Genomic DNA, 27,284 nt, shown 5'->3' with positions numbered 1-27,284 from the left:
CAAGTCATGGAGCCATAAAGCATGGAAACAAGCCCTTTGGCCCATCACGTCTGCACCAATCATCAAACACAGTGGCACCAGAGCCACTGGAAGTGCTGTGGGCTGTTGTTTAGGATGGTGACCTTTTATGGGCACAACATTGTCAAGTTGTACGTTCTCCCCGTGACTGCGTGGGTTTCCACCAGGTGCTCCGGTTTCCTCCCACATTCCAAAGATGTACAGGTTAGGAAGTTGTCGGCATGCAATGTTGGCGTTGGAAGCATGGCGAAACTTGCGGGCTGCCCCCAGAACACTCTATGCAAAAAGATGCGTTTCGCTGTGTGTTTTGATGTACATGTGACTAATAAAGATATCTTATGATGTCCAGCCTTCCATCCTACCACGTCCTCACGCTTTTGTTCTGTCTCTTCCCATAACGCTGAACTTACTTGAAAGCCATTCATATCTAAAATCTTCAGTTTCCAATGAAAAGAGCCAAAACAAACACTCTGTTTCTCTGTCCACTCTTGCCCTCTGATAGCACTTCCTGCTTTCATTTCAAATTTCCAGGATTTGCATTGATTTTCTTAAATGAGCAAGGATTGCTTGCAAATTTCATTTGCTTTTCTTAAATGAACAAGGAAAATATAGTCAAATGGAGTTAAGGCATCGACATGGTTAATTGTTGCTAGCTCTGTCTAAGAAATAACAGATAAATTAGAGACCTCCTTAAGAAAAACAGATAATAGCTAACTTCCAGAGAAAATCATCTAAAGATTTTCTTAGTTCTTCAAGCAAGATACTATATATATTTTGCTATCCTATTTATGTGTTTAAAGTTCTTATATTCAAATGTAATATAAGTGATTGTTAAAACAGACTTGTTTCAATTCCGAAATAAAAATAATTAAATACAATGCAAATGCTGAAAATCTGAAATAAAAGTTAATTAAAGTAATGGAAACTTAGAATATTTTTGTGATCTGGTAAAATGACTCTACTGAAGTGCCACGCAGAATGGACATCTGACATCATTCCCACTCCCCCCTCACCCTCCCTCATCTGCTATCACCCCTCTCATCTGGATCCTCTTATCACCAGCCAGCTCTTGCTCCACTCCTTCCCTCCACTTTTTATACTGGCTCTACCCCCTCTTCCTTTCACTCCAGATGAAGGGTATCGACCCAAAATGTCAACTGTCCATTTCCCTCTACAGATGCTGCTTGATCCTCTGAGTTCCTCCAGTGCTTTGTGTGTTGCTACTGAAGTGCGAGACCACATTTTAACCAGTGGAATATCTGGTTGCAATGAATTTCTATCATTTTTTTAAAGTTTTGCTTGAGTTAGTAATTACCCTGGCTTTGTCTATTGTGGTCAGGATAAACAGGTCCAGGATACTCATCCTCTTCCAGGTGATTTCAGTTTTAGCACTGTAATAGTTTTCCATAAGATCCTTTGGCTGATGAATAAAAATAACATTAGAAGCAGCCAAATGCCCCAGCATAATTAGATACCCCCCCCCTTTACAGGATACAGCTTCCAACAAAAAAATCTCTGTACTTGCACATTAACAAAAACACAATTTTGATTGTTTTTCTAATGTGCCAACTCCACGAGCAATTTAATTAAAATGAGAGAGAAATAAGCTATTTAACATTGCTGAGAAAGCCATCAAACAATGAGAACCAATTAGTATGCTGTCCAGTTACAGTTAATGGAATTTCAGCAACCACGATGATCTCAGAGCCATTAAGCAGTTAGGAAGTAAAAACATCTGGTAACCAGATGTTGAAACACAGCATGGTCTACTGGCAGCTATATCTACTTTATCTCATAGAGTAACACCATTTATACGAACAACCACAAGCCTAGAAGTACAACTGTAGGCATGTCTCTGTCCATCTTGTTTTTTATTTTACTGTGGCATGAGACAGTCAACTGGGGGATGAAAGATGGAGTACTGCATAACTCAATTTGGTTGGGTAAGACCACAATTGTTCTTTTGTGCTTTTTTCCCACTTACATTGTAAAAAAAGACTAATCTCTCTCTGGAGTCTGTGATTTGAAATTACGTTTTAATTAGGCAATGCCATTTTTACTGCTTATTTGATACAATAGTTCAAGCTGTTCAGATTCTGTTGCCTTGGAGAAAATATTTTACTACTTCAGAGTCAGAACAAACCGCAAAACATATGTTGTATTAATGAATAATTTATTAGCTATCAGATATCAGACTATTGGTTATATTTAATGTATACACTCTATTTAAACAATAGAAGAAATTAACATGTATTTCCTTTATGTCAGTAATTTTGCCAAGAGAGGAACTAATTTATAATGATGTTCATCATCTTATCAGTGCATGACTGTGTATGTGGAAGTTGTAGGGGGACTGGAGGTAGGTGGTAGGGAGGTGGTGGATGTTAGAGAGGTGGTGGTAATGGAATGGATATCAAGAAAGAGTTTACAAAAGGCAAGTATTCCTTTCCTTGATTTAAAAGGGAAGTAGATAAATATTTAAATCAGTGATTTTTTGGAAATTAGTTCATATCATAGATGAAGCATCTTCTTGTATGCTGTAAAATCTACAAATTTCCAAACCCATAGCTGGAAAATGTACATTGGCAAGCATCTGATATAACTGTGATCTACCCACTCACTGTTAGTATAAGTTTTATTTTGCTTTGGTGAATACAGCTATCACAGAACCCTATCTTTGGGGCATATGGAGAAGATTATGTTCCAATCTTTTATTAGTAAAGATGTTCCTATCTAAGTGCAAATGATTCAATGCAGAGAAATTCAACCCATTAACCCTTTTGGATTTTTAAATGTATGTATATTATTGAATTCTCCTCTCTTTCTTGAGTTGTGAGTATACTACTCTTTTTAGAACTGGTGGGTGATGAGTGGGGTGATAGTGGTATTACGTTAGATGCTGAATTTACTAAATGTTTACTAATGTACTTTTCCAGCTGTGACTTTGGAAGGTTATAGATTTTACAGCATGCAGGGAGGTGTTTTTAACTGCCTTGGAATAGGTGGAGATTTAAATTTTAAGGCAAATGCCAGATTATCTTCACTAGAGAAGGAAGTGGATATTTTTTTAAACAAACTTTTTTTACATGTTTCCATCAAATAAAGATGAGAATAAATTTCAGCACGAAGAAATCATTTTGTGAAAAAATTGCTAACCAAAGGTGAAATTTTAGACCCAGTTTAAAACATAATAAAAGTTTGTAGTAAACAAATCAATCCCTTCACTGTCCTCTTCTTTTATAATAGTCAGTTCATCAAGTAGTCTAATCAAGCATCCCTGGCCCAGGACATTATTGTAAGAGTTCCACAGGGCAGTGTCCAAGGCTCAACCATCTTCATCTCCTTTATCAATGATCTTTCTTCCCTCACAAGGTTAAAATTGGGCATACTTGCTAATGATTGCACAATGTTCAATTCCATTCACATCTCAACATGCAGCAAGGTCTAAACAATGTTCAGGACTGGGTTGTTAAGTCACGCAATGACCATCTACAAGAAGAGAGAGTATAACCACCTACTCTTGACATTCAATAGTTTTACCTTCCACCATTAATATCCTGGGAGTCACCATTGACCAGAAACTCAACTGCACCAGGCATATAAATGCGTTAACTACAAGAGCAACGTAGGGGCTGGGTGTTCTGTGGTGAATGACTCAGGTCCTGAAACCACAAGGCCTTTCCACCAAATAAAAAGCATAGGTCAGAAGAACGATGGAAAACTCTTCACTTCCCTAGATGAGTCAGCAACAACAACTCTCAAGACGCTTGACACAGTAGTATAGCTGTTAGCATAATGTTATTACAGCACCAGTGACCCGGGTTCAATTCCCACCGCTGTCTGTAAGGAGTTTGTACGTTCTCGCCATGACTTCATGGGTTTTCTCCGAGTGCTCCGGTTTCCTCCCACATTCCAAAAAGATGTAGAGGTTAGGAAGTTGTGGGCATGCTATGTTGGCGCCGGAAGTGCAGCGACACTTGTGGGCTGCCCCTAGCACGTTCTCAGACTGTGTTGGTTGTTAACACAAAAAGATGCATTTCACTGTGTGTTTCGATGTACGTGTGACTAATAAATAAATATCATCCAGGACAAAGCAGCCCACTTGATTGGCACTCCATCCACTATATTAATTCCTGCCACTACTGTCATGACATGGCTGTAGTGGATACCATCTACAAAATGTACTGCAGTTACCTACCCAAGCTCCAACAACACCTTAGAAATTCATGACCTTCACCACCAAGAAGGGCAAGGATAGCAGGAGCATGGGAACAATACTGCCTGCAGGTTCCCCTCCAAGTTGCGCGCCATTCTGAATTGGAAACAGAAATCACTGGTCCTTTATTGTTGTTGGGTCTAAATGCTGGAACACCCTATCCAACAACACTGTGGGAGTAACTTTACCAGAAGGACTGCAGCTTATCAAGGCAGTGACTCACTCCCACTTTCTCAAAGGCAATAAGGAATGGGCAATGAAAGCTGGCCTTGCCAGCAATGCCCAGATCCCCAAAATGAAATTTCAAAAAAATCACAATTTTTAGCTTAATTTTGTCCTCTATTTCTGTTGTTTATTTATATTTCAATGTGTACATTGTACACTGTGAGATTTTTTGCTGCTTCACGTCACCGCAATATAATAGCAGGTCAAAAGTAGTGATTGAAATGTGTAACAGGATATATGAATTAAAGTTCAAATTGAAAGACTTGACTTGTCAATGCCATAATAACGAAAGTGGTTTGAAAGAAGTGGTAGAAACTGACAATGTGTTTTTTTATGTAATTGCAGAACAAGCAGCCGGTGTTTATCACAGAGAGTCACGCAAAGGAAGATACCAGCTCACCCTGAGAGAAGCTAAAGTGCTGTGCAATCATGAAGGTGGCACCCTTGCAACATATAATCAGTTGATGGCAGCCCAAAAAATAGGTAGGAAAGAATGTGTACATTCTTTAACACATGAGATGGAATATCACTTCATTAAACAGAGTATTGGTATAGTGCTGAGTCTAAATGAAATAACTTAGATGGTAATTGGTTTATTATTGTCATATGTACTGAGATACAGCGAAAAACTTTGTTTTGCATGCTATCCAAAAAGATCATTTCATCACGTCAGTACACCGAGGTAGTACAAGGAAAAAGCAATAACAGAATGCAGAATTTTGTGTTACAGCTACAGAGAAAGTGCAGTGCAGGTAGACAATAAGGTGCAAGGCCATGACGACAGAGACAGTGATGTCAAGAGTCCACCTTATCATTTAAGAGGTCCACTCAAAAGTCTTATAATAGCTGGGTATAAATTGTCCTTGAGCTTGGCGGTACATGCTTTCAGGCTTTTGTATCTTCTGCCCAATTAGTGAGGGGAGAAGAGAGAATAAGTATTCTGCCATTCTTTTTGGGACAGGATAGAACTATAAGAACTTCAACCTTGGGGATACACCAAATTAAGACTGTAGAGTAGTTGGTATGTGAAGCTTGCTACATAGAACATAGAACAGTGCAGCACTGGAACAGGCCCTTCAGCCCACCATCTCTTTGCCAAGTCAAGTCGTCAAGTCGATTTTATTGTCATAAGCACAAGTACAGTGTGGTTCAGGCACAATGAAAATCTTGTCTGAAGCAGCATCACACGCATGTAGATTCACACAACAACATATAGCAACCATAATGCCAATCAAAGCTAAAACCATCTGCAATGAATAACCGAGGGGAATAGTATGGATATATTTAGGGAAATCTAGCTACGTCCATTATGGCAAAAGAAATAGAAATATATGCTGATACATAATTAGAAGAAATAGGTTTGGAGGAGACTAAAGTGCAATATAAACACCAACATAGATCAGTTAAGCCAATGTTCTGTTTCCATGTTGTAAATTCTATTATCCCGCAGCTAGATTTTTGTTAATGTACATGAGCATAAAGGTTGCATGGACATGGTGGGCCAAAGAGCCCCTTGCTGTGCCGTATATGCTGTATGACTCTATAACTGTAAGTGCAGACGATACAAAGGTCAGTGGTGTTGTGGATAGTGTGGAGGACTGTCGAAGCTGGCAGAGGGATATTGATAGGATGCAGAGCTGGGCAGACAAGTGGCAGATGGAGTTCAATCCAGAGAAGTGTGAGGTGGTACACTTTGGAAGGACAAACTCCAAGGCGGAGTACAAGGTTAATGGTAGGATTCTGGGGAGTTTGGAGGAGCAGAGGGATCTGGGGGTTCATATCCACAGATCACTGAAAGTTGCCTCACAGGTGGGTAGGGTAGTTAAGAAAGCTTATGGGATGTTAGCTTTCATAGGTCGTGGGATTGAGTTTAAGAGCCACAAGGTAATGATGCAGCTCTACAAAACTCTGGTTAGACCACACTTGGAGTACTGTGTCCAGTTCTAGTCACCTCATTATAGGAAGGATGTGGAAGTGTTGGAAAGGGTGCAGAGGAGATTTACCAGGATGCTACCTGGATTGGAGAGTATGGATTATGAGGAGAGACTACAGGAGGTAGGGCTTTACTCTTTGGAGAGAAGAAGGTTGAGGGGAGACATGATAAAGGTATACAAAATATTAAGAGGAATAGATAGAATAGACAGCCAGCACCTCTTTCCCAGGGCACCAATGCTCAGTACAAGAGGGCATGGCTTTAAAGTAATGGGTGGGAAGTTCAAGGGAGATATCAGAGGGAGATTTTTCACCCAGAGAGTGGTTGGTGCATGGAATGCACTGCCTGGGGTAGTGGTGGAGGCAGATACGTTGGTCAAGTTCAAGAGGTTGTTAGATAAGCATATGGAGGAATTTAAAATAGGGGGATACGTGGGAGGAAGGGGTTAGATAGTCTTAGGCGTGGTTTAAAGGTCAGCACAACATGGTGGGCTGAAGGGCCTATATTATGCTGTATTGTTCTATGGTTACTGTTGTTCCATCATAATTTCTGGACTATACAGAAGTATATCCTGAAGTTCCTGAACTTAGTGACAATTAATGCTCCTCTACGTGGTAACTTTCTCCTGCTTAATCTTCAGAAGAAAATCTTTGCTTATATATTATCCTGTATAGAAAATATACTGAAGATATCACACTTCATTGCATGAGTATAGTTGTATTTTTAATGCTGTAGAAGCTATTATTATTTCCTAATATTTCTTAGTAAACTCTTTGGCCCTAAAATCTAAATGTGCTTATATCAGTTGCAATTCACTTAAGTAAATATTTTAAAATATAATGGATCTTAAGAAATATTAACCCTGCTTATGCTGTGTATGATGCACTTTGTATTTTAATCTCATGTGTATGATCTGATCTTTGTTTTCCATTTGGTTGAAGGGCTAAAATTGGTCAAAAATTCCCCTTTTTACTTGAAGGTTTGGGGGGGTGGGGTTTAAAAATAATTATTAACCTACTGACCCCATTTCTTGATTAACAAACAATACAACTACAAGCACATAAAACTGATCTGCAGATAAATACAATTGTCTTCAAAATGAGTTAAAATGCTTTTTTTTTGCAAAAGTCTGAATATTTAGCAAGTAATATTACATTCTAATTATTCACTCGCCCACATAAAAGACTATCATATGCACACCCAAAATAATACAAATTTTGTAGGCCGTTGCTTTGGCAGGAGGACATAAGTTCAAGAAGAGCAGGGAATTTATCTAGTTTTATCACAATTAGGTGAGAGTCTGCTGAGGGAAAATTGGCTGCCATGTTTGCTCCAGACTAGACTTCAAATGTACTTCATTGACTGTAGGGCACTTGGGGACAGTCTAAAGGGGGAGTGAAAGAGACTATATGAAGGAAAATCTTTATCTGGTAACACATCAGCATCAGCATTACAGACTTTGAATTAGTGCAGGTAAGACATTTCAAAATATTGAATGATATTGGGCTTAAGCTCCTATTACTCACATCATAGTTATTTTGTGAAAAGTTTTAAAATAATCTTAAGCCATTTGCTGAAATAATGATTCTGGAATCTGCAAAACACGGGGAGCAGATGGTGGCCTGTCTCAACTTTTAGAAGACATAATATACTGAAAAGAAATGCACACAGCTTCTTGCGGCTTCTCCTCGAAACCATCTGTAACATATGTGAAGGGCAGCAAAAATAACCTGGCAGGGAAACACTGTGCCATTTACAGGAAACCATTCTTTATTGCTCAGAACAATACATTTGAATGGAAAGGCTGGACAAAAAGTATGGAAAATAACTGGAGCTTTCTCCCTTCAGCTATATATGCATTGCAGATGAGATGGGGTGTCACTTTTCGTGCTATAGAAAATAATATTCTTGCCTTAAATGTCACTTAACTTATCCTACAAAACCACAAACTATTGTGTAAATAATGAACTGTGATTGAAAATTAACCACTTGAGAGACTGTGATCAGTTAACTCAGTTGGCACAATTAAGCTGAAGAATTTTTGCATGCAAGATCTTATCAAGAGTCATGCACCTGGGTGACTTGGCTGAGCCTATGTCAAAACTTATCTCATGAATCCATGACAATGGTTCCTAATCTTCTTCAGTTAAAGTCCTACAATATGTGCCGCCCTCTGCCCCTATAACCAGCTGATGATGTCACTGGCTACTCCTTATAAAGAGGGGCTGTCCTAAGGAGTCACAATGACTGCTAGCTGCCCAGTTGCTGGGGAAACAGCCACACTGAAAATAGTTTTATTTATATTTTAAAGATGCAAGGGTCCTTGTCACGGTTCATCCCCAGCAGCGTAACAGAGGTTTCTCTGATCTGCGGGCTGTTATGGACATCAACTGCTTCTGGAAGGTCATCAACTGGGTGAAAGATGCTCTTTGGTCTGCCCGAAACTTTTTGGTCTTGCAGTACTGCGAGATGTCCGTCGGGGAATGCTGCCGGCTGGCATATTCCAGGCTGCAGGAGTATGTGCTGAGGGACGCACTGAAGCTGGGTGCAGCCAACGCAAAGGCTCGGTGGGGAAGGACTACAGTTTAGGGTTCTTCTGCCACTGGAGAGGGAGGGGCAGGGACAGGCGAGAAAGGCCCTAAATATTGTAAATACAGGACCAGGTAGTTTCCAGGGAGCCACACATGTGGCATCGGTGCTGTTTTCTATATAAAAAGGTAACACTAATGAATGATCTGTACAAGAATGTAAAGGTTTGCACTGTTTTGTAATTGTATATAGTCTGTCTTTTATTATGAATAAAGTTTATTTTGTAAAAAAAAATTTTACATTTATGTGAGCTCTTTAACTACATTATCTCAATATAATTAAAGTTTCAGGGCCCCCTTGTAATTCTTAGTGTCTCCCCCCTTCCCACCACTGATCAATAGCATAATTACATTGGTCTTCAGGGTCTGAATCAAGAGTCCTTCAGACTAGATTTCAGCCAATTGAGTGCTAGTTTTATGACATGTGCCTAACTTCCAGAGAAAGGGTGAGGATATATGAATTATTTGAATGTTGTATATTAGAAGCAGAATACCAGGATAATAGAAGACAAAATGCAGAAAAAGGGAAAGAATCAAAACAGGGCTTGTGAAAGTTAATTAAATAAAGCAATTTCTTAAGAGAAAATTTATTTCACAAAAGGAAGCCAGGCAGTCCATCACATTCATTCCTCTCATAAAAAGGCAGTGGCAGTGCATTCCTATATTCCAGAAGTTAGCCCACTGCCTGCTGGTTATAGCTCTACTAAATAGATATCCAAACACCCTTTCAAAGTGATGAGGATTTATGCCATCCTTTCAAGGAGTGAATCCCAGACCTCCATCACCCTCCGAGTGAAAATCTTTTACTTCATCTCCCCTCTAGTTTATTCTACCAATTACTTTAAATCTATGCCTCCAGGATTTGGAACCCTTTGCTGAAAGAAATAGATCCTTCCTATTTACTGTTTCTAAGCCTCTCATAATCTTATACATCCAATTAAGTTTCCCTTCAGCCTCCTCTGTTCCAAAGGAAACAACCTGCCCATCCATTTTTTTCTCACAGCAACCACACAATCCTGAAAACACCCTTGTAAATCTCCATCACACAATCTCCAGTGCAATCATAATACAGTGGTGAGAACTAGGACTCAAGTTATATGTCTTACTAGTGTGAGTTCTTATATTCCATGTGTCAGCAAATAAAGAAAAGCATCCCATAATCCTTTTGAACCATCTTACCAACTTTTATGGATCTGTAATCAAATATTCCAAGGTCCCTCTATTCCTCTGCACTTGTCAATAACCTTCCATTCATTATGCATTCCTTTGTTTTGTTGAATCTCCAAATGTATGACCTCAAAGGCCCAAGAACAGCTTCTATCCTGCTGTTATAAGAATCCTGAATGGACCTCTTATATGACGAGGATGAACTCTTGATCTTTTAGTCTACCTTATCATGGCCCTTGCACTTTATTCGTCTACCTGCACTGCACTTTCTCTGTAACTGTAACACTATATTCTGGTTTTTTTTCCTATTGTACTACCTTGATGTACTTATGTTTGGAATGATCTGTTTAGATGGCATGCAAACAAAAGTTTTTCACTGTATCACAGAACATGTGGCAATAATAAACCATTACCAATTATCAATCCCATGGAAAAGCTCCATTTGGCACTTTTATAATTAACTCTAATAATGCAGACAACACCAAGATAGGTGGAGGAGTAGGGAATACTGAAGAAATAGGAAGGTTGCAGAAAGATTTAGATAGCTTAGGAGAATGGGCAAAGAAATGGCAGATGAGATTCAATGTTGAGAAATGTGCCGTTGTACACTTTGGAAAAAGAAATAAACAGGCAGATTATTATCTAGATGGGGAGAAAATTTTGAAGTACATTAGTACAAAGGGACTTGGGGGTACTCGTGCAGGATACCCTAAAGGTTAACCACCAGGTCAGATCGGCGGTAAAGAAAGTGAATGCTATGTTAGCATTCATTTCGAGAGGTATAGTGTATAAAAGTAAGGAAGTGTTGATGAGGCTCTATGGGGCACTGGTGAGGCCTCATTTGGAATACTGTGTGCAGTTTAGGCCCCCTTATCTTAGGAAGGATGTACTGATGTTGGGGAGGGTTCAGAAAAGATTTACGAGGATGATTCCCGGAATGAAAGGGCTTACTTATGATGAGCGTTTGTTGGCTCTTGGACTGTATTCATTGGAGTACAGAAGAATGAGAGGGGACCTCACAGAAACATTTCGTATGTTGAAAGGACTGGACAGAGTAGATGTGGTTAAGCTGTTTCCCCTGGTGGGTAGTCCAGGACTAGAGGGCACAATCTTAGAATTAGAGGGTACAGGTTTAAAACTGAAATGAGGAGGAATTTCTTTAGCCAAAGGGTAGTGAAATTATGGAATTCTTTGCCACATACAGCTGTGGAGGCCCAATCATTGGGGGTGTTTAAGAAGGAGATTGATAGGTATCTAATTAGTCAAGGTATCAAGGGATATGGGGATAAGGCCAAAAATTGGGGCTAGATGGGAATTGTATTAGTTTAGCTCATGGAGCAGACTCGATGGGCCGAATGGCCTACTTCTGCTCCTTTGTCTTGTGATCTTGTAATAATCAACTGACCAAGCCATCAATATCTTCATGCAGTTTAAAGCTTTTCTCTTTATCATCAACCACACATCCCATTTTTTGTATCATCCGCAAATGTATTTATCTTGAACCCACATACAAGTCTAAATGTCTTAATGCAATAGTTTGGCACTTTGAGTCTGTGAATTATACAAAAATAATTGTCTTCCTGACTCAGGATTAGTTCTTACATTAGTGTCATATAGTTTCCAAAAAATCGATTTTAGCTAAAAGGACTGTCGGGAACATTGGAATTCATCAGAATTACTGCAGACGTAAGCATCAAGACCCAAGGGTCCCTCTTGGCTTAAGAGCTGGAGAAAAGTCTTCAAAAGGTTTTGGCAGAGTTTGGGCAAATTTATTGTTTTCCCATTACCCCCTTACCTCTTTATTCCAGCCACAGGCTTCATGCTCTCTTCCAAGGCGAGGCCACTCCCTAAGATAGCCCCATTGAGTTTCTCCAGCAGCTTATTTTTTGCTCTAGATTCCAGTATCTGAAGTCTCTTGTGTCTCCATTTTACCCCGGCTACCTTCCCTCTCCATTCTCAGTCCTGATACACGGTCTTAACCTAAAATGCCGACAATTCCTTTCCCCCAGAGATGCTGCTCGACCCACTGAGTTCCTCCAGCAGTTTGTATTTTAACCTGAAGTAAGTGGGCCCAAGTACAATGGAGGAAAAATGCTGAGATCCCTTCTCCAGAATGATCTAGCCCAAAATGGTAAGGATTAGACTACTCATGGCTTCATTTCAAACATTGTTAAATTATTCTTAAATTTTAAATTTTATTTACATCGTGGTAACAGGCCCTTCCGGCCCAACGAGTCCGTGCCGTCTATTTTAAACCCAAATTAACCTACCCGTATGTCTTTGCAATGTGGGAGGAAACCGGAGCACCCGGAGGAAACCCAGGCAGACACGGGAGAACGTACAAACTCCTTACAGACAGTGATGGGAATCGAACCCTGATCGCTGGCGCTGCAATAGCATCGTGCTACCCGCTACGCTACCGTGCCGCCCCACTTAAGGATAGATCATTATTAGGAAGAAATCTTTTGTTTGATTTTCTTCCCAATTTCTTATTGTGAGTTAGGCTATTGAATTTAATTTCCCTTTTGAATTATAAAAAAACACATCAAAAGAGTTTTTTTATTGTTAACTTCCTCTTGTAGGAGTCAAGCAGTCAAGGAGCCAAAAGCATTAACTTTGAATTTTCATTTAAGAATAGAAATGATAGTTTTCAAAATACAGTCTAGAAGATAAGTGAAAAGTACCAAGTACTACTGAAAAATTAACCATTGGGACTTCCAAATGTGCCATCAATTCTTTATTCAATTTACAGTATTTTATAACAATACAGCATACAAGGAGACCATCTGGCCCACAACACCTGTGCTATCTCCTCAGTAGAACTATCCAATTATTCACTTGCTCTCAGACATATAATTCAAGTATTTCCTATTTCTCCAAATTTTTCCACATTATAGGAAGGACATGGAGTCTTTGGAGAGGGTGTAGAAGAAGTTCAGTATGATGTTGGCTGGATTAGAGAGTATTAACTTGAAGGAGAGGGTGGACAAACTTGGGTTGTTTTCTCGGGACTGTCTGAGGATGAGGGGAGACCTGATTGAAGTATATAAATTATGAGAGGGATAGATGGGTCACAGTCTTTTTGTCAGGATGGAAATGTCAAATGCTAGAGGGAAAAGCATTAAGGTGAGAGTGGGAAAGTTTAAAGAAGATTTATGTGACGAGTTTTTTTTACACATAAAATGGTAGGTGCCTGGAATGAGCAGCCAGGGAAAGTGGTGGAAGCAGATACGATAGCAAAGTTTAAACAGCATTTAGACAGGCACATGAACAGACAGGGGATTGAGGGATATGAACCACGTGCAGTCAATGGTGCAGTTTAATTGGAATAATGGTCGGTACAGACATTGTGGGCTAAAGGGCCCGTTCTTGTGTTGTACTGGTCTATGTTCTATGTTCAAATCTGAACCAAGTCTGCTTCCATCATCATAATCATAAAAAGACCTGCTGTATAAAAACATGTCTTCTCATCTTGCCTCTGCTTTTTAATAAATGATCTTAAATCTGTGTCTTTGAGATACCAAATATTCTGCCACAATATACGATTGTCAAGAAAACCTACCCCCATCAGTAACATTAAAGACACCATATCGTGGCATCCATGCAGTGTATTCTACCTCATTTAGTGGGATGAAATTTTAAGCAAATTTTGTTATTTATGTTATCAAAACCATTAATGATTTTGAACTCCTCTATCAAATTACATTCTCTATTTTAAGGAGAATGATCCCAAATTGTCCAGTTTCTCGACATGATTTGCTTTGGAAAACATGATATGAACTAATTACCAAAGGTGTGTCAATTGGTTAAGGTTGAACAATGAAACAGAGAAGGCAGAGATTCCGGGTTTGTCCTGAAATAGTTAACTTCAGGTGCAGTGACAATAGGGCACAACAATTAACATCAGGGTTTGCACAAGGAGAAAAATATCTTCCAGGATTCCCATCAATGATCACACTACTTTACCATGCTTACTGAAAAATATGTCTGTAGATATGAGGCAATTCTGGAATTGGTAAATCTGAAATTATTATCCCTCACTTTGGTCAAGTGCCCTACAGTTTTAGATCAATAGAGTGTGAAAATCACTGACTAGAATTTCCTTGGTGCCTCTAATATGATGCTAATTGGCTGCATCAATTTGGTCATGGGCTGCCATGGAAACATAGAAGCAAGTAACTAGCACCACTGAATCAGCCTTATGTATAATAATGATAGCAGTTAAGTCTGGAGTTTAGCCAGGTTGTTCCCAGATCTGAGGAAGTGGGGGAGGTTGCGAGGGACAGAGTCCCATGACTGAAGGGAGGAGGGCTGTGGATATAATCATGTATCAGGGCAAGAGTTGGTTGGTGGCAATCAATGGTGGCAGCCTGTAATCAGTGGCTGGGGTGAGAGGATTGGGTAAGTCAGGTGGCTGTGATTGACAGTGGGTGGAGAATGGGTGTTGTTGGATTGGAGTACTGCAGTTAGGGGTTTGGGATTGTGGAGGGGGTGTCACTGCCTTGGGTAACTGCAATGAGCAGTAAGGGGGTAGAGATGAGTTGTGGATGTTGATGACTACTGAAGGTAAGGTAGTGGTGGGTTGGCAGCAACAGTCAGTAGTGGGAGGAGTCAGTAGAGATGTATGAGAGCCCATGTGAGGCCACTGGTGGGTGGAGGTCTTGGATTAGGTGGTTGGTGCCTGAGAATGGGAGAAGGTTTATATCAGTTGTTTGGTCCCTGGTGGGGGTTGGAAAGATTATCAAGGGAAGGGGTGATGGTAGAACTGAAGTCATGAGCCTGTAGATTTAAGGAGGGGGTTGGTAGTTATGGAAAACCAAAAGGAGAGCCAGTAAGGGGACCAACTTGATTGGGGTTCCTGGCTCCAAGCCAACGTTCAAGCAAGCCTTAATATCATTATATATGATCTTCACTTTAACTAATCCACATTAACAATCCTTGACTAAAGAGGTATTTCTAAGTTTTTTTCTAATATAGAAACATGGAATTATTACAGTGCAGAAGCAGGCTGTTCAACTTACCAAATCCATGCCGGGTTTTTCTAAGATCAATCCAGTTAGCCGCATTCCAGGGTCTTTCCTCATAGCTCCACAAACATTTTCTGTTTGTTATGATCCTATCAACAGCGACACACATAGCCCTGTTATTACCTTATTCATGGTAGCTAAGGATGTCTGTTGTTTGCAAAATTGTATCCTACAAGTTATATTTCAATGAGGGATCAGAAACAATATTTTTAAGTCTCCAAACAACCATTCCAACAAGGCAGGGCTAGACACCAACTCCATGTAAAAGGCATAAAAAACTGGCATCAAACTTCCTACACAGAGTAATTATATTGCCAACTATTTGTGCTGCCCATTAGGAAAGAAACGTAAAATTCCAAGAAAATTTGATAGCTGAATTTTATTTCTGAATGTTTTGGAGTACACTCAATTGGCTGCTTGGGATCATGCCAACAATATCTGAAAGAGTCTTCTCAGTAAGAATATAAGCAAACAAAGAATAAAGGAGGGCATTCAGCATGCTGGCCTCATATTATGTACGATCTTATCTTGAGCGAGTTCTACTCAAATTTCTTTAAAATTTCCAAATAAAGATTCTTCATGGTTCTCTCTGATTTCCTTCTGAGAACCTAAGTGCAAGTAAACACTAAAATATTTGTTCAAATGTATTGAAATTCATTTATTGGCTTAACCACTATCTACCTTCTGCTACATTTCCTCAGTCCTAGCAGCTTATATAGAGGTTATTGATTCAGTTCTGTACGTCTGTTTACAAAACTCTTCTATGCTTAAACTGATTATTCACATCCCTTGGTATTTAGTTGTTCATCATTGTGAACAATTTGTCTAGATTAGCTGTGCCAACTCAAAGAATTTTTTTTCTTCATAATTTTATAGAACAATATAACATAGAAAAGGGCCATTTGTCCCATCATATAGGCATCAGCTCTTTGAAAAATACATTTCTGAAGCCATTTGAGTGGGTTAGTCTCAAACAAGGGGACATAACAACAAGATAAGGGAATGTTCATTTAAAACTGAGGTGCATAGGAATTTCTTTTCATAGATGTTGCTGAATATCTGAAATTTCTACCCTGGATGCTTATGAAGGCTAGATCACTGGAGATATTTTTGAAAGTTCAGGAAAATAAAGGCTAAGTGGAACATCACAGAAGACTTGGAGCAGTGAACAGTGAACAGTGAGCAGGCTTGAAGGGTTTGATGGCCTACTTCTGCTCCTAGTTTCTTGTTTTCTAGGGTTCTAGAATCAAACAACAAGACAGTGTACAAATCCAAAAGGGACATGACCACATCTGAAGCAACTTGAGGAGTTAAAGAACAGTTTTTTTAAAGAACTATAACCTCTGCATTTATTTCATTTTCTGGAGTAGGCTGAAGCAATTAATTTGAAGATACATTTTCTGTAACTTTTAAACATCATTACCAAAGTATATTTGGGCTGAAAATGTCATTAGCAGTACACAGGGAAAAAAATACAAAATCAAATTATCTTTGCTATGTTTCTGCTTTGAGAGACTAAGTAGCTTTTGTTAGATGGAAACTGAAATTTGGGAAAGATGAATTTATTCTAATGCCATTCTACCTCTTTAATTTATTCTGATAATTTTTTTTCCAAAGTTTTATAAAACCCTTCTCAAATTCTGATCTGATTATATTAAAGTATTTAATCTACCACTGTGAGAAAAGCTTTAGTAGTTGTGATAGAAACAGCCACATTGCCAGCAGAGATTAGATTGTTTTGGAATCTTTGCTTTAAAGTACAGGAAACCAGAACAATGAATAGAAAACTGAGGTAAAATGTAAACTCAAATAAAAAAATGTGGTGATCAATTGTTAAAAGTCTGTCACCCATGTATTTCCAAATAATTATCCATAGATTATTAGTCAATAAATTGATATAGATTATAATAGTTTAGAATTCATGCATCAATTTGATGGACATACTGCACCCTAATAGCCAATGGTCTATGGAGCTGGCAAAAAATATTCACAGTGACGCTAGTAGCTGATTGATGCACAAGACTGATCCCAGCTAAGGGAATAATCACTAACAGCCTTAATTTCACTAGAGTACGTTTGATAGGTCGGGTCCTGGAAATTATTGAGCACCCTAAAAGACAAGTTAAACTAGCAGTGTATGGACCATGCCAGTAAGGTCCCCTGGCAGCAGTATTTGACCACATGCAAAACTTAAGGCATTGTGCTCAACTCCTGTTGTATTTACTCCAAGCTTCAGAACTGTACAGGTGGACAAATTTTATTGTTACCTGGTAGACCATGCATTTTGTGCTTAGTTTGAGGATTTCAACACTCCTTTCCTCTGTTGATCAAAGGCTATTCTGGTAGACTGTATGCAATTATACGTCTCAATATCAATATCTGCTTTTGCTGAGAAGTGGTTCCCAAGATATGGGAGGTGGTCCAGTGGATAAAGCAGCAGATGACAATGAAGAGTAACCATGAGCTGCTCCAGGCATAAATGGAATGGATTCGGATCACACCTTTCTATAACAGATATGAGAAATAGGAACAGTCATAAGCTTTCTTCAACATTTTTATTGCCAGATCCAGAGATGTGTTCAGTAACTGGGTCAGATAAGTTCAAGTAATTCAATAATCCTGAATTAAAACTGTTCTCCAGAACTGCTGGATTGTTATAAAATATCATTTTTTCACTCATGCCCTTCAGAAAAGGAAACCTATAAGCCAGCTAGGCCTTTATATGGGTCAGGGCTAGACAATAAATGCTGGCATTGCTAGTGACGTCCACATGTATGTACATCTTATTTCAAAGACCTTCATTCCAAGAATTAATCCAATGATTAATCTTTGTACTACCTCCAAGCCAAGAATATTCTTCATTAAAGAAGGAGACAAGAAGGGTATTCAGAACTCCAGCTATGGCCTTGTAAAAATCCCCTTGCACTTCATTACTTTTGTACACCAGCACCCCTGAGCTAATTGGCTTAATAGCAACTTCAAGGGCATTGTCGGAAATCTCTCTGTGAGAAGGGAGAGCAGTTTCTTGCCCCACTGACTCAATGACACTGTCTGAGGTCAGATGGCTTTCAATTACTAGAGGATCGACTGCAAGCTACCAGTGGGGCCTCAGAAACCACAACAGTGGAATTTAGTGCAAGATGGTAGCAATCTGGGCTTGACTTACAGAAAGCAGAGCCTAAATGGCAGTAGTGTACCATGGTATGCCTAAGATGCCAGGTGGCCTCCATCTGTACTGCAATGACACCTGAGACCTCGGCAAAGAACAGGTCTGATGAAGGGTCTTTGACCTGAAATGTCAACTCTGTTTATCTATCCATATATACTGTCAGACCTGCTGAGTATTTCCAGCATTTCTTTTTTTAATTCTTAACAATCCAAATGTACTGAATATATGTTCCCTCTTTGTCCTTAATCTTTATTTTTCTTTTGCTTTGCTCCTTTCCTATTAATCCTTTTTGTCTTGTCTTTTTCTACCTATCTCATAATCATTTACGTTGAATAGAAGATGGTTGGCATCATGTCACGATGGCAAAAGAAGGCAATGTGACTAAAAGGCTACCTTAGAAAACTATTATTAGCTTAAAAGATGAATTTTGTTTAAAGAAATCAAGTTTGAATGAGGGAAGAAACAATAAGGATAATTTTAGTGAGATAGCATAAAAACAACTGAAGTAAATCGTTAGCATAGTTAAGTCAATGTAAATTATCTGGTATTAATACAAAACAGGATGTCCATTGATTTGGTATGAGACTGAATGCAGTGCCTGTGGTACAAATGGGAAATGATCAAGGTCATAGCTTGGATGTTTGCATTTTTTCTATTGCTTTGGGAAACGTGTTGCTTCATAAGAACATTCAATGCCATGACATGCAGAATATGTTATTCTAGTGAGGTAAAGTTCTCCCACTTTATTGACAGGTTGAAAGTAAAACTGAAATAATTTGCAATTGATATTGTTCACAAGATCACAAGACATGGAAGCAGAAGTAGGCCATTCGGCCCATCGAGTCTGCTCCAAAGAAAAGAAAGGGAAAAAGAAAAAAGAAATGAGAACTGGGGGAATGTCCATGAGAAGAAGAAAAAAATCTATTCCTTTCTAGCCCCATTTCTGGCCTTATCCCCATATCCCTTGATACCTTGACTAATTAGATAACTATCTATCTCCCCCTTAAACGCCTCCAATGATTGGGCCTCCACTGCTGTACATGGCAAAGAAGTCCATAAATTCACTACCCTCTGGCTAAAGAAATTTCTCCTCAACTCTGTTTTAAACCTGTACCCTCTAATTCTAAGATTGTGCCCTCTGGTCCTGGACTCACCCACCAAGGGAAACGACTTGGCCACATCTACTCTGCCAGTCCTTTCAACATTCGAAATGTTTCTATGAGGTTCCCTCTCATTCTGAACTCCAGTGAGTACAGTCCAAGAGCTGACAAATGCTCATCATATGTAAGCCCTTTCATTCCGGGAACCATCCTCGTAAATCTCCTCTGAACCCTCTCCAACATCAGCACATCCTTCCTAAGATATGGGGCCCAAAACTGCACACAGTACTCCAAATGAGGCCTCACTAGTGCCCCATAGAGCCTCATCAACACCTCCCCACTTTTATACACTATACCTCTCAAAATGAATGCCAACATAGCATTCGCTTTCCTTACTGCCGATCCGACCTGGTGGTTAACCTTTAGGGTATCCTGCACTAGTAACCCCAAGTCCCTTTGTACTTCTGTACTTTGAATTTTCTCCCCATCTAGATAATAATCTGCCCGTTTATTTCTTTTTCCAAAGTGTACAATGGCACATTTCTCAACATTGAATCTCATCTGCCATTTCCTTGCCCATTCTCCTAAACTATCTAGGTCTCTCTGCAACCTTCCTGTCTCCTCAATACTCCCTACTCCTCCACCTATCTTGGAGTCATCTGCAAACTTAGCCACAAAACCATTTACTCCATCATCCAAATCGTTAATGTACAAAGTAAAAAGAAGCGGCCCCAACACCAACCCCTGCAGAACACCACTAGTAACTGGTAGCCAACTAGAACAGGATCCTTTTATTCCCACCCTTTGCTTTCTGCCTACCAGCCAATGCTCCACCCATTCCAATATCCTACCTGTAATTCCATGACCTCCCATCTTATTAATCAGCCTCTTGTGCGGCACCTTGTCGAAGGCCTTTTGAAAGTCTAAATACACACCATCTACAACCTCTCCCTTATCCACCCTACCTGAGATTTCCTCAAAAAACTCCAATAGGTTGGTCAGGCAGGATCTTCCCTTCACGAAACCATGCTGGCTTAGACCTATCTTGCCTTGCACCTCTAGGTATTCCATAACCTCATCCTTGAGGATCGATTCTAATAACTTTTCCACCACCGATGTCAGACTAATAGGTCTGTAATTTCCTTTATGCTGCCTCCCACCTTTCATATACAGTGGAACTACATTTGCGACCCTCCAGTCCTCTGGAACCATGCTGGAGTCTATCGATTCCTGGAAAATTATCACCAGTGCTTCTGCAATCTCTAAAGCCACCTCCTTCAGAACTCGGGGATGCACCTCATCCAGTCCTGGAGACTTATCTGACTTTAGTCCATTCAGCTTTCCTAGCACCTTCTCTCTAGTAATCTTAACTGAACTCAGTTCCATTCCTTGAGACCCCTGACTATCTGGTATATTGCTTATGTCCTCCACAGTGAAGACCAATGCAAAATACTCATTTAGTTCCTCTGCCATCTCTTTGTTATCCATTATAATCTCTCCAGCACCGTTACTGATTGGTCTTATATCAACCCATGTCTCTCTTTAACTCTTCATATATTTAAAAAAACTCTTAGTATCCTTTTGAATGTTATCTGCCAACTTCCTTTCCTAATTCATCTTTTCTTTCCTAATGACCTTCTTAGTTTCTTTCTGCAGATTTTTAAGTTTCCCAGTCTTCTGCTTTCCCACTAATTCTTGCTTCCTTGTATGCCCTCCCTTTTGCTCTTATTTTAGCCGTAACCTCTCTCGTTATCCACATGTGTGCCTTTTTTCCATTCAAAACCTTTTTTCTTGGAATATATCCATCCTGCATTTTCCTTACTTCTTGTAGAAACTCTATCCATTTCTGCTCTGCCGTCCCTCCAGCTAGCTTACTCTTCCAATCAATTTGGGCCAGCTCCTCTCTCATGCCACTGTAATTTCCTTTGTTCCACTGAAATATCGATACACCAGTTATCAGCTTCTCCTTCTCAAATTTTAAACTGAACTCAATCATATTGTGATCGCTACTTCCTAATTGTTCCTTTACCTTTAGTTCCCTAATCACCTCCGGATCGTTACACAGCACCCAATCCAAAACAGCCGATCCCCTGGTGGGCTCATCAACAAGTTGCTCCAAAAAGCCGTCCTGTAGACATTCTACAAACTCACTCTCCTGAGATCCACTGTCTTGCTGGGTTTCCCAGTCCACCTTCATGTTAAAATCCCCCTTAATTATCTTAACGTTGCCACTCTGACACGCCTTTTCTATTTCTAACTGCAACTTATAGTCCACATCCTGACTGCTATTAGGGGGCCTATATATAACTGCTACTATTGTCCTTCTAACCTTGCTATTTCTTAGCTCCACCCATAAGGATTCCACTTCTTCTGACCCAATGTCCTTCCTTTCTATTGATTTTATATCATTACTAACCATCAGGGCTACACCACCCCCTCTGCCTACCCGCCTATCCTCCCTATACACTGTGTACCTCTGGACATTTAGTTCCCAATCACATCCGTCATAAAGCCATGACTCGGTGATTGCCACAATGTCGTATTTATTAATTTGTAGTTGTGCCACTAGGTCCTCCACTTTATTCCTAATGCTACGTGCATTTAAATATAGTACATTTAGTCCAGTATCTGCTACTGATTTTGTTGTACTTCTATTGTTCAGCAAATTATCCTGACTTTTCACCTTCCTGTCCTTCTTACCATCCTCACTGCACACTATCTGGGACTTGTTTCTATATACCTCCTCCTCTATCCTAACATATTCTATCCTAACACCCTGGTTTGTTGTACTTCTATTGTTCAGCAAATTATCCTGACTTTTGACCTGCCTGTCCTTCTTACCATCCTCACTGCACACTATCTTGGACTTGTTTGTATAAACCTCCTCCTCTACCCTAACATCTTGTATCCTAACATCCTGGTTTCCATCCCCCTGCCAGATTAGTTTAAACACTCCCCAACAGCTAAATTAAATATTCCCGCCAGGATATTGGACCCCTTGGAGTTTAGGTGTAACCCATCCTTAGTGAATAGGTCATGCCTCCCTCAAAAAAAGGTCCCAATGATCCAGAAATTTGAAGCCGTGCCCTTGCACCAGTCACTCAGCCATGCATTCATCTGCCAGATCTTTCTATTCTTACTTCCATTAGCACGTGGCACAGGTAGTAATCCTGAAATTACCACCTTAGAGGTCCTACTTCTCAACTTTCTTCCTAACTCCTTGTATTCCTCCTTCAGGACCTCTTCTCTTTTTCTACCTATGTCATTGGTACCTACATGTACCAAGACTTCTGGCTGATCACCCTCTCCTCATACAAGACAAAAATGAACCAAACAATTTGGAAACTGCTTCTGTGATCATTATAAAGGATCTATGAAAATCCTTGATGTCCAATCAGAAGGAGTGGTTCAATCATGCTTTTTAATTACTCAACATAGATCAGGTTAACACTTCTTTACTTTACATATAGGGTTTCACGTGTGTTCAGCCGGATGGCTTGCTGGAGGAAAAGTCGGTTATCCAATAGTGAAACCTGGACCCAACTGTGGACATGGAAAAACTGGTGTCATTGACTATGGATATCGAGTTAATAAAAGTGAACAATGGGATGCTTACTGCTACAATCCACACGGTGTGTTCAATACAGCTATGTTATATTTTCTCAAGTTTGCAAAATATAATAACTACAAATTGAACTATATTCAGATGCTAGGCATATATACTATACTGTGACAGAACAATTAGATTAACTAGAATCCTACTAATTGTTGAGTAATTGAGGAGCACTACACCATAGTCCCTTTCACTTCTTTTATATTCTCAAATGAAATTGGAGGAAGATTCAAAGCCACCTTCCCTGGATATAATTACTACTAGACAAGCACAAAACAACAAAATATTTCTGCTGAAGGCCAGCTAAGAAACACAGCAATGTTAATAGTCTGGACTATGACAAACTACAGCTCTGTAATAAGAGGTGGAGATTCAGATAGATACCTCAGAATGAATAAAGACTGAACTTCACTCCTGGCTTTTTGTTATCGGTATAAACTTACACACAAGTATTTTTTTCAAGCTTATTACAAAGTATAAAGCTTTTGTTTGTGTTTTCCCCATTCCAGCAAAACAATGCGGTGGTGTTCTAACAGATCCAGAGCGCGTTATCTCTTCCCCAGGCTACCCAGATAAATACGAACATCAACAGATCTGTTACTGGCATATCCGAGTAAAATACAAACAGCGTATTCATTTACGGTTTTTGGAATTTGATGTAGAAGATGATCTATCCTGCTTGTCTGACTACCTTGAAATTTATGACAGTTACGATGACTTGCTAGGCTTTGTTGGCAGGTAAGTGTTTATTGTCATAAATGAGAAATCATTTGAGGAAACTGAAGTCTGTATTGTAATGGGTTAGGATAACTGTCCAGTCATTCTTGATTTATATAGTAACTTCAGGTTTTGTGGTATTGCACATGTTTGTGTATGGAATATTGAAATTCAGAAGGGGTTTCAAAAATTTTGTTACTCCAAGATATTTACTAGAAAGATTTAGGAATATGATAAATAGGTGACTCCCTTCCCTGCAAAAGTCATGAGTTTATTTCTGGCATAAATGAGAAATGGATACAGTAGATGAGTTTGATAGTTATTTGTATAATAACATTTTAATTGATTATTTTGAATGAAGAACTCTTTTTGTGCCTTTCTGCATCCATAAATCTGGGTTAGCCGCAGAATGCAATCGCCACCTATGCTCTTTGTGGAAAATTGATTGCCAATCCAAAAATTGTCCTTTCTGTTTTCTCTCGGTTAGCCAATCCTCTATTGATGCCAATATATCACCCCAAACCCATGCACTCCTATCTGGTGAGTGGAACATAGAACAGTAACCCTAACCTCGGGCCTGTTCCTGTGCTGTACTGTTCTATGTTCTACTAATTGTGCTGAACTAATTGTATTAAGTCTAACATGGCCATAATGCATTCAACTCCCCAGTATTATCATCCTAGACATTCATAACAATATTTATTTCTGTCTTCCAAAATAAAAACATTTTAATATGTTTTTTGGTAACTGTAATGGAATAGTGATCTGTGGCTGAATTGAGAAAGGATCCCTTTTGCAGACATTTTACCCATTCTTCAGCTCAAGACCTAAATCTTTACTGGTGAATCTTCTATGCTGAATGTTCAATTTAAATCTTCATTTTCTATGTGTTTTCAGATTTTGTGGAGATCAGTTACCATGGGATATCATTAGTACAGGTAACCCTGCAATTTAATTCAAACCTCTACGGAACAATATGCCGGACTAGAAATATTTCTTTTTCAGAAATGAATCCATCTTAGGAAATAATGTTTAAATACTTTTATGTGATGCTAATGCGTAAATTATTTGTAATAGCAGTATCTGAACTCTATGCAATGTATTCTATCCATGCCAGTAAGCGCAGCATTACTCTTGTTTCAACCCGTAGAGACAATTAGTAAGAGTTATTCCAGTCAAATACAATTGCAAAAAACTGTTCACTGCCATGCCAATTTCTGCTTTTGGTCCATGGACAATCTTCCATTTCAGAACAACTTCAAACCAATAATTGATGCCTATGTAAAAAAAAAGTAGTCAACTTCAGCAGGACACTGAATTCTAATCCCTTTGGTTCTGGAAACTATATGAGACAATTTTGGCCAAAGAAATATTCAGAATGACAGTCCAATAAGTTTCACTAATGCTAAGCCTGGATATAACAGGTAAGGTTTTTATAACTTTGAAAAGCAGATATTACTATCCCACCAAACAAAAAGATATTTTGGACCAACACATCTATGCCGATGATAACCAAACATCTGAAGCTCTCAGGTATTTACTATTTACTGCTTCTTACAGTAATGGAGTGGAACTACTTCAGCATTCAACTGATGTTATCAATATTATCTGGGTCAGACAACTTGAATACAGACAATCAATTTCTCTGCTTGCTTTGGTGGAGCTAGGGTTCCCTCTAGAGGGCAGTTGAAGAATTGGTAGCAATGTCTTTGAAGAAAAGTAGATCTGACAGAAGGAGGAAGACAAATGGCCTGTCTTCCAGTAAAGGCATTTTTTTTCCAAAGTAGCCAAGTGCTTTACAATTGACTGCTTTTGGATAATCATTCCTTACCACAATTTTATCAGGGGGGAGGGGGAAATTATAGAGCAATGTGTCATGAACTATTTAACAGACATACAGAATATTACCAAATATAGGTAACATCATCCATCAGTCAAACATGCCTCTGTGACAGAAATTTCGATGAAGTCCCACATGAGGTGTGCTTTTACCCATTCTGAAATATCAAAGCAGAACAGCTCAGAATGATGAAAAGTTCCTTTCCTAGTTTCTTTTTTTAATTGTTAACAATGGATGCCTTAAAAGCCTTTATGCTATTTTTCTAATATAGCATTTGCATTAGTTACAGTCTTGGGATGAGTTATACTCCCTGGAGTATAACATGCTCTATATGCCTGTTACATAGCAGAAATAGTCCTATTTACATTGCTATCAGAAGATCCCATAGCTAATTAAATATATTTTAAGTGAACTGATGTAAGACAGGAAGTTATTCTCCCTTTTTATTTGACTCCTATATAAAAATCCATCAGAAGTATGATCTGTCCATATGTCACAATCGTTTCCCTTTTTCAGAGAATTTGATCTTCTCTACAAAATACTGCACAGGATAGTATTTTAATATGTCAAAGTTTCCTACTCATTGTATGAGAAGTGGCTATTTTTGATCCAGCTACAAAATAGAATTAATTGGAAGTTGATGTTGTTTTATTTTATGACAGGATATAATTTATTGTGATGGAGAATGGCAAGATTCCACAGGGAACATAAAAGTTATGCATTGTGTTTTCTCTTTGTTATAGGCAATGTTATGACCTTGAAGTTCTTGTCAGATTCATCAGTTACGGCAAAAGGTTTTGTTCTTGTGTATAAAGCCATCAATCCACCCACTACCACCTCAGAAATTGAGACAAAAAATACTACTAGTCGATGAAATCACTAGGATTGCTAGACATTCAATCAAACCTGCTGTTCAAAGAATTGAGTTACTTGTTTCATAAATGAACAAGATTAGTCTTGGAATCTCTCACTGTTACTCCTAATGTTACTTGGAATTTTGGAATAGCTGCATCTAACAGAAACATGTTTTTTTTTCAATTGTAACATTCTGTGTAACATTTACATGGCTTTAACACTTGATTATAACATGATCTTCAATAAATAATTATTAACAACATAACAGTTCATATGTGCTTGGGCTACTACCTATTTTGAGGAAACATAATGTTGAATAGTTTAATTCTAGATGTATCTGATATTTCATTAGCTTATAACATTTATCTAATATAATAGTTATCAATAAATAAGCTGATATCTTCAAAATACCACTCAATCCTTGAAAGCAATAAAATTACAAATTTTAATCTTTATTTTTATGTATTCTTTTTGGCTTTACTATATGTTATTATGTACTTTGCTATGTGATGACTTCAGTCATCTAATGGATATAAATGTGTTCCCAAGTTATTTTCCAAAGTGTGCTCCATATACTTTGTTTTACTTTGAGAAATTCACTGTCAATAAAGTTATATGTTAAAAAAACTAATTTAACTATCAACTGAAGCTCTCAATGAAATGCTCAGATAACTATCCTGTTCTGCTCACATATTATGTAATATTATGTAAATTCTCAGGCACCCTCTCAGGGTCGAAGATGACTTGCTTCCACTCCAGTTCTGTGGATTTTGAGATGGCTGTCAATGCCAAAGCTGGACCAACAGTCTTTGCCAT

General features: G+C 38.9%; 1 protein-coding gene across 1 annotated transcript; it reads left to right on the top strand.

Moving 5' to 3' along the window:
• Positions 1–1,701: 1,701 nt before the first annotated feature.
• Positions 1,702–27,054, top strand: tnfaip6 (tumor necrosis factor, alpha-induced protein 6). The gene is made up of 6 exons (XM_052018773.1): positions 1,702–1,961; positions 4,805–4,942; positions 22,914–23,075; positions 23,566–23,794; positions 24,671–24,711; positions 26,357–27,054. Exons 1-6 carry the CDS (start codon positions 1,868–1,870, stop codon positions 26,485–26,487), a joined length of 795 nt encoding a protein of 264 aa, XP_051874733.1. The 5' UTR covers positions 1,702–1,867; the 3' UTR covers positions 26,488–27,054.
• Positions 27,055–27,284: the final 230 nt, after the last annotated feature.

Source organism: Pristis pectinata, chromosome 1, assembly GCF_009764475.1.
Source record: "Pristis pectinata isolate sPriPec2 chromosome 1, sPriPec2.1.pri, whole genome shotgun sequence".
NCBI lineage: Eukaryota > Metazoa > Chordata > Chondrichthyes > Rhinopristiformes > Pristidae > Pristis > Pristis pectinata.
The sequence above is the reverse complement of the archived record's forward strand: the minus strand, read 5'-3'. Positions and strand labels throughout refer to the sequence as shown.